Below are 22,034 nucleotides of genomic sequence, written 5' to 3' on the forward strand. Positions count from 1 at the left end.
ATTCAACGCCCATCACTAAATATAAGCACGATTTTTTTTTGGTTTAGCCAAAATGAAAATGATTATAGTGATTGTTTTAGAATAATTATTTGATATTAAATATTTTTATTTGTATTTAGTAATTGAATTATTAAGTTACTTAATTGTTCTACATTTGAAATCATATCGAATAGAGAAGCTAGGAAATTGTTGTAACAGTTTTTATTGAATTCATGTATCGTGAAATCCACAGATTATATTTCTAGGAAAAAAAATGCATCGATTCTATTCCTTTACCGAATTAAGTAAAAATATCTTCAAAACTATTGTTCATTATTTCATAATTAATCAATATCTAGAAAAAGTGTTGTTACAACTTATCCAGTGTTTGGGGCTAGTTGTAACATATACCTAGCCAAGTAGTAACGACAAAGGAGCGACATTAATACCTTTGATAATTTATTCCTAACTAAAGTCCGCATTTCAACTACGAATTACCCAAAATTTTAATATCCAAATATAAATAACTCTACGAATTTATAGAGTGATGTGTTAACATTTATTAACTTGTGCTTACATCTTACAATCTATACATTCCATCCAATCTTTTTCATTTGAATCTGTATAGACTTCATTCCATACCAAACAATATCATTTTGGATGTTACAACCAGCCTTAGATTTTGCAATAAATAACCCCAATTATTCAAATAATTTAGAAAATCACAAAAGATTGAACAAAGAAACGAAATAAAATATACCTCTCTTAAGCTAGCAAAACGAAATTAGCAAAATTGATCCGGACCTGTTGTATTCTTTAGTACTTATTATGTACTAATTTGTACCAGAAAAAAAATTGTACCACGTGCCGTTTAAAAGAACTTGTGGCGCTGCTTGCTTTAATATTACCTTAGCAAGACCACTTTTTGTTTTAGAAGAAAGTAAATAAAATAAAATGGAAATTGATTAAATCGAATTTGTACCACCAAAATAAAGCCAAAAAATTTTGGGGGTGATTTGGGGCAATACGGTGGTGGTAATTTTTATAAAAATCTGTTATTTTATAGGATTATCAAAGATTATTTTGTTTTGTTCTTTTTGACTTCAATAAAGGCTTTTGCTCTGCACTGTATACCTATCTTCACAAAAGATCTCATATTAGGGTGGTCCGGCCGTCAAGGGGTACTTATTTTAGTATCCATTTTCGATTTTTTGGTTTTATTTTGGTGGTACAAATTAGTACAAATTCGAATTAATCAATTTCCATTTTATTTTATTTACTTTCTTCTAAAACAAAAAGTAGTCTTGAAAAAGTGGTCTTGCTAGCTCAATATTAAAGCTAGCAGCGCCACGTGTTGTTTTTTTAAATGACACGTGGTACAAATTTTTTTTGGTACAAACATACCACAGGCCCGGATCGATTTTGCTAATATAGTCTCGTTAGCAAGACAGGTATAAAATATATAAAATTTAAAATAGTCGATAATAATGACGCCAACCGAAATTTTATGATAGTACATTGCTTGTCAAAAATGGTAATAAAAAATGAGTCTTTAAGTAACATAATCAATACAAACGTGTCTAAAAGTAAGATACTTACCTTAATTCATAGAAGCACATTCAATATAAAAGTCTGCAATATACCATTTATTTGTAATAATGTAAACCAATAGTTTTTTTAATTAAAATTAGGTATGTTGGTGAAGGAATGGAAGAAGGAGAGTTTGCTGAAGCTCGTGAGGATTTAGCCGCCTTAGAGAAAGATTATGAGGAAGTAGGCTTGGAATCTGTTGAAGATGATGGAGAAGAAGAGTATTGAAAATGATAATGAGATCATAAGTGTAGTATGTCACATATAGACAAGCAGGATATCTTGAAGAATTGTTCGACCATAATTGATTAGAGACAATCCTTTATGTATATTTATTTATACAGATATCTTTTTGTGTTGAATAAAACCTAATCTAATGTTAGATATGCATTTTCACTAAATCAAATATCCAGTCAGAAAAAATAGGTAATAGATAGAAAATGACCGCCACGCTTCAAAAGCATGTTATTCAAATACATTTTTGATTTCATTACACCTTTTCGGCGAAAAACAACGCGTCTCATTATCAGGTAAAGTGATCTGGAATAGTCGCAAATAGAAATAGTTGGATAAAATCTTATTGATTGTAAAGTTTTTACAGGCTGTTATTGTTAAAGCTCCGCAGTCCTCAAATCATCCGGAGATAATCTTCTGAAGAAGTGCTGAAAGAGGTTTGTCGTTCTGAAAACATCAAACAAATTTTTAATGAGAGGTTGAACATAATTGCTAACCAGGCTAGTCATACAAAATTTAAAACACAGGGTTGAGAGATATTACTATCTAATCATATTTGGAATAATAAAACTTTTAATATAATTTTTTTGTAATGAGTGCAGGGAAATGCAGCAATGGTGCTTGAGCAGAAAGATTAATGTCAATTTTAGGTAAAGTCTTGTAACTAGATATAGTTGTAAAGCTCATAATAGAATAATAAAACTAAGTATTATTTACTAATTTTTATTTTGCAATAGATTGCATGAGTAACTTTATGAAAATTTTTATCGACCTTTCGGTCGACCTATCGATCGTTTAGGATCGCTGCTTAACAATATAATATATACAGATTGCAGAACAAAATTGAATAAAAAAAATTCTGCTCACACATCCTAAACTTGTGTGTTCTGCTCGGAAATATAATTCCCAGTTACTGCGATACTCATCTACAAATTTAATTCTACCGAAAAGAGGTAATATACTTAAGTAAATTATAATTATTGTTTGGATTTGAATAAACTTTCATACAATTGTTATTAAATTTTCTACCTTTTCATAAATGTACTAAAATTTTCTTACGAGAGATGGTGGTAGCAATTCTATTTGTCAAATGTTGATTTCACCGTATGTTTACATAAATTATTTTAAAAGTGTATTCACCGTTTATTTATTCATTTTTTACATGGTTAATAGTGATATTCCGAATTCAAAACGCGATTCACAAAAAATAGATAATTATTTCAGAATGTGTTAAAGGTTATATCAAGAGCAACGCCCTTCCATAATTTCTATTAATTGCAAATCTTCATTGCATTCGTAAAATGTGAAAAAAGTGACTATATATCGATATCACTACAATAAATTTTATGTTTATAAAAAAAATGATTTACAATATACCAGATATTATACTAGTTATAACTTTCAACTTGTAAATGAAACAAAAATCAATGCCTTTGAAACACTTTCAAGACACTATGCAAAAGGGTATTTTCGATTCTTCCAAATCATGTAGATCCTGTAAAATTGAAAAATATACCTGTTATGAGAAAATACAATATATATTTTGATTTATTATTATTCTAAAAATAATAACTATTAGGGATAAAAAATATTCGTAATGTCATCATTTTTATTGTATAACATATGATACAATTTTTTATATAAGTTGACCATATTTTCAACTTTCCGTAGGGTAAGTTATAGTGATCGCAAAATAATCGAAAATGAAAATTTTTGCATATCTTTACGTTTCAAAGGTTTCTGAACATTTTGGCATACCTCAGAAAAAATGGCTCTTTGTGTGTGTGTATGTTGGGATACAATTTTTCGTTCACGATTTCGGGCGCACGAATCAACCGATTTAAATGATTCAAAAAACATTTGATTACTATTAATACGGAGAAGTTGTGATTTCCGATAGTTTTTGGCAAAAGCGGGTCCAGCCGTTTCGGAGATACGGAGCAAAAAGTGAGTGACGGAACTTTTCTACGGAAAGTTAAAAAAAAATATTTCAAAAATTGGCAAAATCCTGGAAACGAAACTTGAATCCAGTATAAATATTGCTTTTGAGACTGCCCCGGCCAATACGGGACTTTTGTCTTGTTTTTGTTTTTTCTGAATTTATATATACTTCATAATCATTTAGTGAAATGCTTATACAAATATGACTGCTGTTCATTTTACTTTTAACTGTTTATCTGTTCTTCTGTCGGTTGTACCTACACGTATTCTGTCGCATTTTATTGAGATTCAATACAATCTATCCAAATATTTGAATGTTAACATACTAGGCGATGAAGGTTTTAATTGGGCGAATGGAAAAAACTGTTCAATTTTATATGTTCTTAATAAAATATTGTGAATTAACTAGTGGGGTGCATGGCATCGTGCCTTTGCTTTCAGGAAAACTTCCCGTACCGTAATTTAACATCCGAGAAATGAAAATAAACAATAATTGTTTTGAATAATTACAATACAAATCGAATGGTTTTTAAATTATTTAAATTGGTTGATCCGTGTTCTCGAAATCGTCGACGAAAATTTGTATCCGCACACACACGCACACATACATCAATGTTTTCTAAGGTACACCAAAATGTTCAAAAACCTTTGAAACGTAAAGATAAGTAAACATTTTTATTTTACAAAGTTTCCTGTTATGGAATTACTGAAGAAAATATGCGAAAGAAGCGCCGAGCATTTTGAGAATTTTTAAAAAACGAATACTGTCAATGAAAAATTCAGTTCATAAATTTATTATTGAATAGTCAATTAAGGAAACGCGTTAAATTTTGAGAATAAAAAGCAAGTATTGATTTTTATTCTATTTCTGGTTGATGGAAACACATTTCCGACGAATTCATGCGCTAGTCAATAACCATGTTGATTCTCAACGTATTAGAATAATGTAATATATATTAAAGCTGGTCAATTTGTAGGATTTACTAGGACTTACTTTTAGGATTATAAGAAACATTTCCGAAGAAAGCGTAGCTGGAAAATGACTTCGAGTTCGATTTTTTTCAATACTTATCTATTGTTTAAAAGAGCAAAGATATACGTTAATTATTTGGCTAGCCAAAAGTACAGCGAGGAATTTTAGATAGGTGAAATAATTTTTTGATATTTATATTTACAAAATATCACCAGAAATTCGATTCAGCCATTTGAAAAAGCTTTAAGAAATTTTTAAAGAGAAAGCTACGAAAATTTGACTCCAAAATATTTTATTTATTTACTCAGTATTTACTGTTCCAATTATTTCACAAAAGCCAATTAGATTATTGGAGAATATTACAAAGAAATCCGTAAACTATTTTGCTACATTCAAGGGCCCTGTGATAATAATAATTTACACAAACAAATGCCAAAAATGTGACATTAAAAAAGTAGAAGAGTTTTTTTTGATTTCTTAAAACAATACCTAAGTTGACTTTTAAGATATAAATTACCATGTGAGCTATGTTTTTTTTTGACAAAATAAGATTTCTATAGGAACAACCTTATATTTCATATATTTTAAGAAAAAAATAATATTTTTTCACTGGTGATCATAGAATTTCGAACAGTAACGCTGGATTATTGTATTTAAATTGTAAGCCTCAAAATTTAATCTAATCATTTTTCAGAAAAAATGCTAGTTTTAGCATAAAACTAGCATGAAGTCGTACGTATGTGCATTTTCATGCAATTAATTTTTTTCATTATCAATATAAATAAATTGCTTTGAGAATACTAATAAGTGATTTCGATCAATAATTATTTTTACATAACTTGTATAAAATCAATATTTATTCATGTATACTACATACTTTTACTTTGAAGTCGCACGAATCCCAAGTTATGCGAAACGGATTATTTGTGTAATTTAAAAATGTAATTTTTAATAAACATAAATAATTTTTTTTAAATCTAGTTTGTTTTTCAAATTTTTAATACGTTGGGTAAAACGCTTAGGAGTATATAATCACTTTGTATGTGATTATATTAATATGAAGAACAAATTAAATTAAATTAGTGGAATGTACGGCATCGTGCCTTAAGGCAAATTGCTAGAACTTTCCATACCCTAACGAAATCATCGACGAATATTGAATAAATTTTCGAATAGATTATTATAAATACTAACATTGTCTAATATTTATAAGAATTATATAAACTGAATTGCAAAGTTGAAAATATTGGTTTAAAGTATATTAGAACTTAAGTCAGAATTACAATTAAAATCTGAATTATTTTCGATATACCTAATTTTTTTTCCAAAAGCAATTATTTTGTTATAACAAGCAGAAAGTCCTTTGAATCATTCAAATCGGACGCTTAGTTCTCTCAAAAACTGCCATTTTTTGCACATTTAGCTCTGTATCTCCGAAACCGCTGGACGCTGGATACCATAGTCTTCTGGATCATATTAAAATATTATGGCCCTATAACAACTCGTTTAGCTTTGAAAATTCGTCAAAGTTTGCAAAAATTAGTATGGCCTTTCTGGCATTTGTCAAAATTAGTCATCGACGTTTGCTCAAAAACGCCTGAACCGATTTCAGAAATTTAAAAACCATTTGATGTATCTCGATGAGAATTATCGTTTCTCAGTTTTGTGCGACGATCGGCCTAGCCGTTTCTTTGTAATTTGGAAAAAAGTGTTAAACTTCTCATCCACATTTAAGCTCATACTACCGAATCGATTATAAAAAATCAAAAACTGTTCGAAAGATATTAGTTGGGAATGATACTGATTAGTTTTAGATGAAAATCTACCGAGCCGTTTTCTTGTGATTAACAGTTGAAAAAAAAATTTAAGCCAATTTTCATGAAACTTCTTTTGGCGATCTTATAGAACTTACTGAAATATTACGGCCTTACGACAAGTAGTTTCATTTTAAAAAATCATCAAAGTTTTAGAAAATGAGTGACGTTTGTTAAAATTAAAATAGACGATTTGCTTGGTATAACGATAGAGTACTTGGTCTTAATGAACATACTGAACCATTAAAAAAGTCCTACGGAAAGTGGTTCAATTATAAAAATTGTTGGTTTCTGAAAATTTGCTTTTAAAAAATACTCCGACCGGGTTGACGTGTTCAACTTTCAATAATGTGTAATAAATCCACTTCGAATACTTTTAACTACTCATAAATTAATTTATCTATCATGAATTAAGTCGATTATTTACACAAATCGGGATGTTTATGCAACTTGCCTCAAGGCAAAATACCAACTACCAACTAGTTATAATTAAATTACCTTTTATAGGTTCATAATATTTTATTTGTATGGCCAAAAGCTTCGGCGTCAAAAAGTTTATTCCAATAGGTAGAAACATTCAACAAATAATTAATTTACGAATAAACAACCTGGTCGATCTTCATCAAAAACGATTCAAAACAATTTTCTACAGATATCTTTAAAAAGAAATTGGATTTTTAAATCAGTTCAGGATTTTTGAAAGAAAAGTTTTGAACATTGCCGCCAATTCTGCGCGTGTCTTTATTGAGTTACATTAAATGACTTTTAAAATTTTGAAATCATATTTTCTGTCGAAAATAAAAACATTACTTTGGGAAGTTAATCAAATATGTGTACTTAAATTATAAGCACTAGATATGTCTATGAAATTATTTTGTGTCTGTCTTAATTCTAATTAAGAAGGTAATTCAATTTCGCTTAAAAATAATATCAGATACAAAATGATTTGATTTAGTCATGTTTTCCCACAGTTTGATATCCGCGATGGCAATGACGGAAAATTCGATCGCAAGATAAGGTCATGCTTTATTCTACATCATTCTTGCAGTAATTTTGGACTCGTGAGCTGGGACGGAATTATTCGGAGAAGTGGTGAACCAAATCAGATAAATCGAAAAATTTATCTAATTGTATGTATTTAATTGATAGATGTCTATCTTGCATTCAATTTTTACTTTTTTCTTCATTTCATATTACATCATTTCCATTTTTATTGTTTCTGTAAGTTTCTAGAACATTTCTATATCGCTTTAAAAGCTTCAGCAGGATAGTATATCCGCTGAAGCGGATATACTATCAGAATATATATATATTCAGCAGTATAGCTTGGCAATTAAAGCATATAAAATAACAATTTTAGATATTATTGAGCCTTTTCCATTATCATCACGTTAATGCAAAAGTAGTTGTGGTGTGAGTAATTAGTTTAAATCATGTTTGCTTAATTAATTTAAAAAGCTCAAGTAAAGCTTTTGTAAATTAAATTTTATTCAAGTTACTTAATTTCATTATGAATCTATTGTTTTGAATTTTGTGTTTAAAAAATAATAAACTATTAATATAAACTTATTACCATTTTAGCTTGTTTAAAAAAACTAGCCTCCATTGTACGAATATATACGAAGTATACTTATGTTAGGATATTACTTTTTATGTTAAATTGATTAATCAATTTATAGATTTGTTATTAAATTTTGTATATAAAAGTCGGACACTTTAAGTACCAGTAAAAGAGCTCTTCAATAGATATTCCATATAATAAATTACTGGAAAAAATTATTCTGACTGATTTTAATTTGATTTTTTATGTATGAAAGCAAATCTATAATATTGATATTGAACAGATATTGTTGATAATATTAATTTTGCTTTTTTATACAAATTGTTGTCGGTTTTATTGGATTTTATTTAATTTATTTTATAGTATAATAGAGTAGTTTAAAGTAAATAGAGTAGTTTCAGGGAATTTTGTTGAAGTTAAAATAAAAAATATCTGTTCTTACACACAAATAATATTTTTAAATAAATATATTTAAATGTTTATAATGGCGGGTAGCGAAATCTGAAATTAATTGACCAAATGGTTTATTTTCAAGTTTAATTGCGAATGTGGCGATATAGTACTTTTCTTTCCAAGCTTTAAAATCCACGTTGTGTATCTTAAAGCTTATATTGAATCATAAATAAAAATATTATTTGTGCGTGCATTATACCTAACCTTGGAACTTAATCAATATATATATATATATATATATATATATATATATCAACTTACAAAAGAAAAAAACGTTTTTGAAAATGTCTTGTAATATAAATTCAAATAACACAAAATATTTTGTATAATTTTTATTTGATTATTTATCGAAAAATTACTCTCGTTTTCTTATAACATCCTCATTTTGTTTGATTTTTATCAAATAGAAATTACTGATATAGTAATTCTGAAGTTTTTTATAATTTGTTTCTATATTTTGTTAGTTATTGATCTATTTGGCACATAAATTCCAGAAATTTGTCGAAAAGCGCGTTAACTAGTATTATATGAATATGTGTTTTGGTGAAATGAAGATTGATCCGAAACTTTTTGTAATTTAAACAAAAATCTAACAATTTTTTTTATTGATTTTCAAAACTTACTAACTTACTACTAGGTAGATCTTTATTAACTTCCCGTAGGGTAAGTTATAGCAATCGCAAAAAAATCGAAAATAAAATTTTTTATATATCTTTACGTTTCAAAGGTTTTTGATTATTTTGGCATACCTTAGAAAAAATAAATGTGTGTGCGAATACAAATTTTCGTCGACGATTTCGGAAATACCGATAAACCGATTTGAATAATTCAAAAAACATTCGATTTGTATTGATAAGGAGACGTGCTAATTAGTTTTTGGCAACGGCAGGTCTAGCCGTTCCGAAGATACGGGACAAAAAGTGCCGGAAACTCAGTTTTTAAGAGAACGGAGCGTCCGATTTGAATAATTCAAAAAATATTTTACTTATATTCACAAGATGAAGAACTGATTAAATTTTTGGGAAGGCAGGCCCAGCGGTAATAGACTCTCAATAAAAATAAGTTAAAAAAATGTCATTTGGCGGTCAAAAATGTTAATTGGACATATTTACATGAAATTATCAAATATTTTAATAATTACAGAGATTTTAATAATGTGTACACATTTATTGGGTTCCGTACCAAGATTTTTAATTGCGGTACGGGAAGTTCCAGCAATTTGCCTTAAGGAACGATGTCAGGCACCCCACTAGTTTTTAATTAACTAAACTCAAAATCGATCAAACATTTTTTCGTAATCAGTTTTTTACCAATTTTAAGTTCCAAGTTAAAAATGTTCATTAAACTTTTATCAATACAAATGTGCCATTTGAACTTGTTGTTTATGTCTAAAGACTATAGCAAAATATGTCGGGATTTTAAATTATATTATTCAATTTTATGTTCCATTTAAGAATTTTGTAATTAAATTTAATTGCGAGTAGTGTCCTTTATTTTGTTAAAAGTTGACCATTCGAATTATTTGAGTGAAGTATTTATGTGTAGTGAAATATAAATTTCATGTTGAAATGGTCGACCTTTTATGATTTGTTTATATAAATATTAATATTAATTTAAACGTTGATGTTTTTTATAGTAATCTGTTCGAAGATGTCTGCACCAATTTTGTACAGCTACCCTCCTAGTGCACCTTGCAGAAGTGTACTACTTTTAGCTCGATGCATCGAACTAGAATTGGAAATAAAAGAAACAAACCCGTTACAGGGTGACACCAGGGATCCAGATTTTGTTAAGGTAATTGTAAACTTTGTAGATTGAGTATTATATAATACTAATCAAAAAATTATTAATCGCTTTGGGTTACTAGCATGATGAATTGCCTTATTGGTATTAACAAATCACGTCATTGCTTAATGACGCACCCGAGTTCCATATGCACCCACTAAGATATGTTTTTCTTTGTCAATTATTTAATTTAAGAAATTCTACCCAATTGGCCTAATGTTGCAGATGAATCCCCAACATACCATTCCGACTCTGGACGACAATGGCTTTATTGTAGCCGAAAGGTATTTATACTATAAGGTTTTTAAATTATTGTAAGAATAGTAAAGTGATAGTAAATATTTTTTGTAGTCGTGCTATTATGGGTTATTTAGTGAATGCGTATGCTAAGGACGACTCATTATATCCATCGGGGGCTAAGGAAAGAGCGGCCATAGATCAAGTGCTCTATTTTGACATGGGAACATTGTACCAAAGATATGGAGAATGTTATGTAAGTTGGAGAATAAATTTATAGTATTTATGAAAATATGTTATATCCAAAGCAGATCCAAAGATAGAAAACTTAAAAATGCTACTAACAGAATAATTTACAATAAATTCAAATTCAATTCAATTTTTTATTAGTACATTTGACAATTAAGAGGATTTGGCTGTAAATTGCTTAGCATTGTAAATTGTACATATTTACTTTATTTAATTTTGTTATAATTTATTTTTCTTAATTATAATAATTTACTTCATACCTCAGAAAAAATGGAGTGTGTGTGTATGTGTATGTATGTATGTATGGATACAATTATTCGTCCACGTTTTCGGGCGCACAGATCAACCGATTTGAACGGTTCAAAAAACATTCGATTCCTATTGATAGGGAGATGTGCTGATTAGTTTTTAGCAAAGGTCCAGCCGTTTCGGAGATACGGAACAAAAAGTGCAGAAAATAGAAATCGAGTTTTTGAGAGATCGGAGCATCCGATTTGAACGATCCAAAAAACATTCAATTCATAATGACGGGGAGTGATTAGTTTGAAATGTGCAAGAAATGGCAGTTTTTGAGAGAATTAAGCGTCCGATTTGAATGATTCAAAGATCTTTATGCTTGTTTTAACAAAATAATTGATTATGAAAAAAATGTTTTTTCAAACATTTTTTTTCAAAAAATATTTTTTTTGTAAATCGAAAATAATTCAGATTTGAATTGTAATTCTTACTTAAGTTTTAATATATTAGGGGGACCGGAAAGTAATGTCGTTTCTGCGCATGCCAATACTTGATTGTCATTTGTCAGCTCATTGTTTGGTTCAGAGGCGTACCAAAGACATTGTGAGACATAGTGATTTCTTTACTTATAGACATTTGAATTTCAATTTTTTTTTTTGTAATTTTGGGTAAAATGACAGCCAAATACCAGAAGAGGTACACATCCGGCGTTGCATGCTCTTTGAGTTTCGCAAGGGTAATAACGCAACAGTTGCTACCAAAAACATATGCGATGTTTATCCAAATGCACTGGACATTCATAAATGCCAAAGGTGGTTTTCCAAGTTCAAATCGGGTAATTTTGATCTTTCCGACTCGTATCGATCAGGAAGACCATCAGCGTTAGACAACGACGTGTTAAGGGCGGAAGTGGAAGCAAATCCGTGCCAGACGATCGAGGAATTGTCAAACAGTCTCAACCAACCTATCCAAGAACATCCAAGAACATTTGAAGCAGATTGGGAAAGTAAGCAGAGCAGGTGTTTGGGTCCCGCATAATCTGTCCGAACAGAATAAGGCTAACCGATCAATCACATGCAACTTATTGCTTCAACGACACAACACAGAAGCGTTTTTTGATCGCTTGATCACAGGAGATGAGAAATGGGTCCTGTATGATAACCCAAAACGCAAAAGGCAGTGGCTCTCTCCAAAAGAAAACCCTCGAAGTACTGCTAAGCCAGGTTTACACCCCAAAAAAGCGCTTTTGTGTGTTTGGTGGAGTATTCGCGGCATTGTTCATTTTGAATTACTGAAACCTGGACAAACTGTTACTGCAGACCTCTACAGAGAACAATTGCAGCGAGTAAATCAATCTTTAATTGAAAAGTGGGCAGCAATTGTCAACCGAAAAGGCGTCATTCTCCAACATGACAATGCAAGACCGCACTGCGCAAAGCGAACTCTAGAAAAAATTAATGAATTGGGGCGGGAGGTGCTGCCTCATCCACCATATTCGCCCGATGTTGCACCATCGGATTTCCACTTATTCCGAGCGCTGCAACACTTTTTAAGTGGCAAAACATTTGCAAATTTGGATGATATCCAAAATGCCATCTCTAGATATTTTGCCGAAAAACCAATTAATTTTTATCGATCAGGGATTGAAAATTTACTCACTGGATGGCAAAAGGTTATTGACAATGATGGGGAATACATCATTGATTAAAAATAAAGACTCGTTAAAAATGTATGTGTTTGAATTTAGCGTAAGAAAACGACATTACTTTCCGGTCCCCCTAATACTTCATTCAAATATTTTCAACTTGGCAATTCAATTTATATAATTCTTATAAATATTCGACAATGTTTACAGTATTTATTTATAATAATCTATTTGAAAACATTTAATATTCCTCGAACATTTGGTTACGGTACGGGAAGTTCCAGCAATTTGGATTCACATTCATTTCGCACATCCATTTTTTCTAAGGTATGCCAAAATGTTCAGAAACATTCAAAACGTAAATACTCGTAAATGCAAAATTTTCAATTTCGACTTTTGGACGATTACAATAACTTACCCTACGGGAAGTTAAAAATGACTAAATTTGAAACTTGAATAATATTGTGATTCAATCAATCAATATTTTGTTAATGCTCTGTTAAAAGACATTATGATGAGGTGTTTAATTATTGGAATTCAAAGGTTTTGAAGTTTTCCACAGAACATTGAAAATATCTGTTTTATGATAAATAACATACGCTTCATGTTGTCTTACTATATTGTATCATATCAGAAACAACTAGTGGGGTGCATGGCATCGTGCCTTAAGGCAAATTGCTGGAACTTCCAGTAACATTTTTTTTTAAAGATTAACATTTTTGAAAAAAATTTACTTTGAAAAAATTAGATAGTTGCGAAACTATAAATTTTTGAAAAAAAAATTACTTTTTTGGAAAAAAAACTTTTGGAAAAAATGTATTTTTTTAGTTTGAAATTTTGAACTTTTTTTCAATTTCACATTGCTTTAACTGCATAGAGACGCGATATTGAAGCGCGTAAACGCCGCGTCGTCGTCTAACGGATAAAAATTGGTACGGAACCCATAGGATTGTAAACAAAATTTATACTTATTGTTAGAATCTTCATAAAATATCTGATAATTTTATGTGCATATGTCTAATGATCATTTTTGACCGCCAAATGGCATTTTTTTTTACTTTTTTTACTAGATCTTCGAAACCGCTAGACTTGCCTTCATGAAAATTTAATCAGTTGTTTATCTTGTCAAAACAAGTAAAATGTTTTATGTTTAAAATCGGACACTTCGTTCTCTTAAAAATTGAGTTACCGTTTTTGGCACTTTTTACCCCGTATCTTCGAAACGGCTAGACCTTCCTATGCCAAAAACTAATCAGCACGTCTCCTTATCAACAGCAATCGAATGTTTTTTGAATAATTGAAATCGGTCGAACCGTGTTCTCGAAATCGTCGACGAAAATTTGTATTCACACACACACATACATCCATTTTTTCTAAGGTATGCCAAAATGTTCAGAAACCTCTGAAACGTAAAGTATATATATATATATATATATATATATATATATAAATTTTTATTTTCGATTTTTTTGTGATTACTATAACTTACCCTACGGGAAGTTAGAAATCATTTTATATGAAAAATTATGAGTAATAATGCAATATATGTATTTTTAAAAGTTTCTACTCTTTGTCTTATATTTTTTGTAACCATATTATAATCTAGTGGAGTGGGTGGCATCGTGCCTTAAGGCAAATTGCTGGAACTTCCCGTACCGTAACGAAATGTTCGAGGAATACTGAATGTTTTCAAATAGATTATTATAAATATTGTAATATTGTCTAATATTTATAAGAATTATATAAACTGAATTGCAAAGTTGAAAATATTTGTTTAGAGTATATTAGAACTATAGTCAGAATTAAAAATAAAATCTGAATTATTTTCGATATACAAAAGTTGAAACAAATTTTTTTTTCCAAATTAATTGTTTTGTTAAGACAAGCAGAAAGTTCTTTGAATCATTTAAATCGGACGCTTAGTTCTCTCAAAAACTGCCATTTTTTGTACATTTAGCTCCGTATCTTCGAAATGGCTCGGCCTGCCTTTGCGAAAAACTAATAACCACTTCTCCCAATCATTACTAATTGAATGTTTTTCAGATCATTCAAATCGGATGCTTCGTTCACTCAAAAACTCGATTTCTATGCTCTGAACTCTTTGCTCTTTATCTCCGTAACTGCTGGACCTGCCTTTGCCAAAAACTAATCAGCACATCTCCTTATCAATAGGAATCGAATGTTTTTTGAACCATTCAAATGGGTTGATCCGTACGCCTGAAAACGTGGGCGAAAAATTGTATCCATACATACATACACACACATCCATTTTTTTTGAAGTATGCCAAAATGTTCAGAAACCTTCAAAACGTCGAGAAATGTAAAAATTTTCCATTCCGATTTTCGGCCCATTACAATAACTCACCCTACGGGAAGTTAACAAATAGTCATGTTAGCAAAAAATGAGTTATAATGCGATATGTTTTTAAATTTTAGTATCCCATATTATTCAAAGGCCAGACATCAATAGACGAACAAAAATTGGAAAATTTGCAAGATGCGTTGGAAATTTTGGAAGCAATGCTAGAGGATAAAGAATGGGTTGCTGGTCCTACAATAACTATAGCCGACATTGCATTAGTAACCACAGTATCAAATATTGAGGTATATATAGAATATAAAAACGGAAATATTATTTTCTATTTATAAATAATATTGAATTATACACATTTCTGAACATAACAGAATATTAATAATCAGAAAATTAAATTATTAATATAATGAAAATTTTTCATAGTCATGTGGGACTGACGTATCAATTTATCCACAATTATCAGCATGGTATGAGCGAACTAAGGCGGCTCTGGAACCATACGGTTATGAAGAAATCAATCAATCCGGGGCAGATCAATTTGGTGAATGGTTAAAAAGCAAATTGGATTCGCAGTAATTTACACAATATGAATAATAATTTTGATGCAAATTAACATGTACTTAATGTAGTTGCACTTTAACTTAAATACAATTATTAGAAAACATATTCAAATTTAAACTGGCAGATAGTTCATTATGTAATAAGTGTAAGAGTAGATAAAAAACTATTGCGCGAAAGATGCAAACAATTTTTAAGTTTTTTTATTTGTATTGTGATGAAAGTGCATGAATTTTATTTTGAGTATGCCGTCTTTTTGATAGTCATAAAAAATATCGGCGTGAAAAAGGTCGATTAATTTGTATGCGTTACCGACAAGTAAATAGGTTAGCAGATGAAATATATATTGATAAGCCAAGTATATATTTTTTATAAATTCAGTTTAATCAAATTATATTTAACTAGATGACCCGACAGACGTTGTCCTGTGCTCATGTCTACAATTTTTTAATATAATATACTAAGATTTACCGCTTAAATTACTCTTTACGCCAAAATGCATATACTTTTATAATATTAGCGATGTTAATTGTAGAACTGCTTTAAATAAAATGATGAGTCTCAATTCTCACACTATATTGAAAAAAAAAACTATATTGAAAATTCAATATCCGAATCTTTTGTTGGCGCCCCCTAAGGCATGCGCCCATATTTTTCTCATGCATCGCATTAAATGTAGGATCGGCTCTGATTAATACTTAATTTTATATTTTAAGTTAATTAATTTGTCATATCCTGTTCATGTGTATATTATTCAATCTGCCATATACTCTATTTTATATTAAAGGATACATTAGCACTGTGAATAAAATGTTTAATTATAATATTGATTCGAAATGGGGGCCCTGCAAGAGATAATTATGACTATTCAAGGTACACCTAAACACTTCCCCACATACCCATTATTTGGCTCTTAATTAATATTTCACGATATATTGTTTATATCAGATTGATCTACAGATTTAATTAAACGATTTGATGCACAATTTAATTAAAACTAATCAAAGATGTAATTGACAAATTGATGTAATTAAAAACGCTTAATGAACGCGAGCATATTCACAAAAATGTCGTGACATTTGAAAAGATTAAAGTTAACAAAATGACCGCTGCCGCATTTTGCACATTTTAAAGCGCGAAATTCAAACAGAAAAGTTAATCTTTGAGAAAATATTTGTATTCAAAAGTGTTGTTATATAAAGTATATTGTACAAAGTGATTAAAATAGCTTGAAAATTTAAAATTCTTCAATTAAATTGCTTTATAAGATTATTTTAGCTTAGTAATAAATATTTGATTTGAATATTATACTTAAAACAAGCTGAAAATAATATAAATTATATACCATAAAATTTATAATTACTATTACAAATAACTATTATATAATAATAATTTATACAGTTATCAAAGACTCAGATAATTTTATAATATAATTTTAATTTATATATTTATCTTTAAACTATAAAAAAATATGGATTTTAAGAACAAAAGTATGAATCTTAAGTATAAAATTAAAAATAATGACAAAGTAAGTAAATAATTACTTACTAACATACTAACAAAAATAAGTAAGATTTTGTAACTATATTATAATATTATACATGCACATTTGTTTTTTTAACTATCTCTATAATCAATTGATTATAGAAGTTTATTAAACACACATACATTCTAAATTTAAATTTTAGAAATAAGTAAGGTACGATTAGATAAGGCACGATTTGTATGTATATACAAATTTAATTGCCAGTACATAATTATTATTAACTAAATTAATAAATATTAATTTGATTACTCCGACAATTTTGGGGAAATTTTTTTTTAGGTCGAAAGCTCGCGGCTTGCTCCGAGGCTTGCTCTATATAAAAATTATCTATCACATATCCAAAGACTATATATATATATATATATATATATATATATATACACACTTAGCCTTTTACCGTATATATTCAAATAGGTAAAATACAGTGTTTTAAATTTTTATTTGAATTTCGCGCTTTAAATTGTACAAGTGGCCACAGACATTTTGACACATGTTGCTAAGTTCAGTCGCCTCAATTGTCAAAGAAATTTTCGTTAATTAACATGTGCTAGCGTTAATTAAGACTTTTTAATTAAATCTTTGATTAGTTTTAATTAATTTATGCATCAAAACGTGTAATTAATTTAGTAGATCAATTTGATATAATAAATTTATCGTGTAACGTTAATTAAAAGCCAAAAAATGGGTATGTTTGGAAGTATCTAGGTGTACCTTGAATAGTTTGATAAGTGTTTCTTTCAGGATCTCAATTTTGAAACAATTTTAAAATTAAACAATTTATTTACAGCACCAATGTATCCTTTAATTATATACATGCAATTATCAATAGTATAATTTATATATGTGCCTTTGTAGGTTATACTTATACTCCACCACATATCTGTTAAAATAGAATTTTAAATTTACAAGAGTCTCTAATGTAAGTCGTGTGTCCTGTGTTGTGTAAAGACTTTACTAGAACAATTGCAACATGTCGAATAGACCTGTAAAAGACAAAGTTATATAGTGGTTCTAAAGTAGCGATTTTGTGTCGAGTGCTTGAGATTTCTGGAAGGACATTCTGCGAGTGCATCCGACGATCGCCCATCAGATTCCGAGTCAAGATCAAGGGGGATGCTTTGACCTCAGTATATGGTACGCAATGGCGTGGTCAAGGACAGGGGATTATATGTATAAATGAAATAATTGAATATAATTAATCTAAATAATTTCTTAGTTTTAACATTATATTATTAATAATATGAACTATTGTTGAATAATACAAATTTGTTATTATTATTGCGAATTTAAATAATCATATACATTTTTGCACGTAAGAGAGGGATGTTAGAAATTTGTTGTATATTTTATTCAATTAGTAATTAATATTTTTATTTCATTTGTATAATTTCAATGAAATAAATTTATGTGCGTATTAAAATTAGCAAATGTTGTTTTATTAATTAATTTTATATATATATATATATATATATATGTTACGGTAAATGTGCACTCTCGGCGAATGTGCACATTCACCGGTGAATGTGCACATTCCCCAAAACGCTAAGTGAATGTGGCGTGTTCTCAAACAATCAAATTAAAACAATGGTGTACGTGCGTACTTGGATCGGTCTTGTGAATATCACGCGTATTTGACGCATGCGCAATAAAGACTATGCGCGAAATACGTCAAGCATGTTACAAATTTTGTACCAAAAAGGTGTAATGGTGATAAATGATTAATAACATTCTGTTGAAGATTTGTTCATTTTGATCAAGATATATAATAGTATTTGAATAGTAAAGTAGTGAATCGTGAACAGTGATAACTGAATAGTTAATAGTAAATAGTGAATAGATATTAGCAAATAGGGAATCATTATTAGTAAATAGTGAATTAAGAATGGTTAAATAGGTAATAGTTAATGGTTAAATAGTTAAAAGTTATTAATTAAATAGTTAATAGTTCATAGTTAATAGTTAATAAATAAATTGTTAACTGATCAATAGTAATAAATAATGGGTATTAATATGCATATGACTAAAATAATTAATATAAATATAAATATAAATATAAATATAAATATAAATATAAATATAAATATAAATATAAATATAAATATAAATATAAATATAAATATAAATATAAATATAAATATAAATATAAATATAAATATAAATATAAATATAAATATAAATATAAATATAAATATAAATATAAATATAAATATAACTATAAATATAAATATAAATATATGAATTAGTATTTCACTCGCACGTGCGCACGCGCGCTAGTTGAACTCACATTCGCCAAATGAGCCGGTAAATGTGCACATTCACCGAAATATGCACATTTACCGATATATATATATATATATATATATATATATATATTATATATATATATATATGTAATTGATAATAGAAATGGAAAGAAAACTAAACTTAACTGCTGTACGTTGATACTAAAAACTATGTTACCAGTCTATATAAATATATGTTCTGTGCTCTATGTTTAATTTCTGTTGTAAATATTTTAAAATAAATCAACAGTCTGTGTCTGTGCTGTCTGGGACTTGGTTGAACAAGTTACTCTATCATAATAATAATTATCCATGTCGCAAATGTAAATAGATTTAAAGTTAAAGTGTACTGTTTTGTGATCAGGTAAGTACTAAATAATGTTTTATATTTTAATTTTAAGGCAATGTGGTTAATGTTTATGAATTCATAAATATTTTGACAAAACTGTTGGGCATAATTCTAAACAATATGAATAATGTTAAATACATTTTCAACACATTGTAATATTATATATTATAATAAATTATATTGATTTAGAAACAATTTTTAATACATGAATTTGTTACTTTAAACGTCAGAATTGAATTATATTGTAGAAATGTCAAACTCAAACGTCAAAATTTTGTTGACAGTTGTTTTGAGGTTAAAAATGTCTGTTGTGACAGGTTTATTTTCAAATGTGTTTTAAAACAAAAAGTGTGCTATTTATACAAGGAAATAAGTTTTTGAACGTTTTCTTTGAAAACAAATATTAGTGTATTAATTTTTATACTAATAATAGTTAATATAAGTACAGTTGTTATTAATAAATCAATATCTACATCACAAATGGGTCAAAAAATATATATGCTCTTTGTAAGTAATGTTTTTTCTTTTGAATCATAAGTGATAAAATACAAATCATTTGTTTGTCCAATGTTAATGAAATATTTAGGAAGTTTGCACAAAATTAAATTATCTATATTTTGTTAGAATTTGATACTTCTACAGTAACTCGATATACATTAAAATGTCAGTCAAAAGAAGAACAATGATTTTAGCAAGCTAACAGCTGTTTCATTCATGTTTTTATTAAATACATTTTACTAAATTTGAAATACTTTTGCATATTTTGATTAATTTTTAGTAATTAGCAATATGCGACATTTACAGTTATATTTTTTTACAGTTTGCAAATAACTTAGAAATTTTGTACCGGACACTCTCATTTGTTTATTTTAGTATAAACTTGGTAAAATTTACTAGAATTCAGTATAAATTGTTTTATACACTTGGATATCAACATTTTGAATAATTTGTAGTTGAAATGCGAATAAGTATCAATATGTGAGGTCTTATCAAATAACTTGGAAATTTTGTTCTAGTCGAAACGCTGACCTTAATATTTTTCTAATTTTCAATATTTGGTTGTAGGAATTTTTTTCACATTTTGTCAAATATTTTGAAAATTTTATTCGGGACACTTTTATTTGTTTATTTTAGTATAAACTAGAGAATTTTAAATATGTGCACTTAAATTTATTTACATTAGTAAAACCTAGATAAAATTTACTAAAATTCAGTTTAATAATTGGCTATAATTGATTTTGGATATTTTTTTTTATATTTTGTCAAATAACTTTAAAATGTTTTTCCAGGCATATTAGTAAAAAAATATATAAAATTCAGATTAATAAATTATAAACCATATTAAAACCATAGACTGCTATTCACGCTTTTGTTTAAACTACTATTTATGGACTCAATATAGAAAAATGATATATCAAATTATTAGATTAATATAAATGATTTATTATTCGGCTGTACTTACACATATTTAATGTTACTAGTCTAGTATTAAGTAACATATAATACTATTTATGATGTATATCCTCAGAATAAATTTTATTCTTATTACAGGTGCTATGACTTATAAGAATGCCTTAAAAAGAACTTTACAACCTGGGTCTCCCCTATAGTAGAAGGAAAATATAATCGACAACTAATTGAACAAAGTCTTTTTGATGAAAATTTAGGACGAAATTATCCTGATTGATGAGCTTCAGGGCTTCAATGGCACACATTGCAAAACAACGAAATCTTTGGTTGCTACATCGGAATTTTGTCAAAAAAAAAAATGAATTTGTTTTCGTAATTTTAGAAATGTTTTGAATTATTTCAAAAGATTTTAGGACTCTGATTTCAAAAATGCTATCCGTTTTTGGATAGATCCATCTTTGAAAACTTTGATTGGTTTTGATAGATTTAGAGTCGATGAATTTGAAAATGTTATATATTTTTGGATTGTCGGATTCGAACCAGCTTCCTTCGGGTTGGAGTCTAGTTGAACGCTCTAACCGATTCGGCCACGGCGACCAAGATTGTCCGACGACAAATACTGGAAGGACATTCTTCGACGATCGACCATCATGATTGGACTCAAGGTCACAGGGGGATGATATGAAAGTATTAAATGTTCACCCTGGGGGTTGAAAGTGGGCTCATTCGATTCTGTGGGTCCTTGCGAATTTCAAGCAGCGGGTTACAGGGGGGAAAATTTCGTCGGTTTTTCGCTCAGGAGACGAGAAAATCGACTTTTTGTAAATTTCGCGATTTTTGTATGGGAATTTTTCGAAAGTTTTTTGCTGGCATCAAA

General features: G+C 28.7%; 2 protein-coding genes and 1 pseudogene across 2 annotated transcripts in view; all 3 read left to right on the forward strand.

The window, feature by feature from the left end:
- The window catches only part of LOC113371478 (protein ECT2-like), a 365,352-nt gene that overhangs the window by 221,448 nt on the left and 121,870 nt on the right, over positions 1 to 22,034 (forward strand). The window lies entirely within an intron of this gene.
- LOC113371485 (glutathione S-transferase D7-like) lies at positions 7,592 to 15,588 on the forward strand. The gene is made up of 6 exons (XM_026612112.1): positions 7,592 to 7,661; positions 10,182 to 10,339; positions 10,556 to 10,614; positions 10,682 to 10,823; positions 15,135 to 15,302; positions 15,436 to 15,588. The coding sequence occupies exons 2-6, from the start codon at positions 10,196 to 10,198 to the stop codon at positions 15,586 to 15,588; spliced, it is 666 nt and encodes a 221-aa protein (XP_026467897.1). The 5' UTR covers positions 7,592 to 7,661; positions 10,182 to 10,195.
- Positions 11,568 to 12,180, forward strand: LOC113371487 (annotated as a pseudogene).

This window comes from Ctenocephalides felis, unplaced genomic scaffold (genome assembly GCF_003426905.1).
Source record: "Ctenocephalides felis isolate EL2017-DRISC unplaced genomic scaffold, ASM342690v1 CF-g0.4_SCAFFOLD_01492, whole genome shotgun sequence".
Lineage (NCBI taxonomy): Eukaryota > Metazoa > Arthropoda > Insecta > Siphonaptera > Pulicidae > Ctenocephalides > Ctenocephalides felis.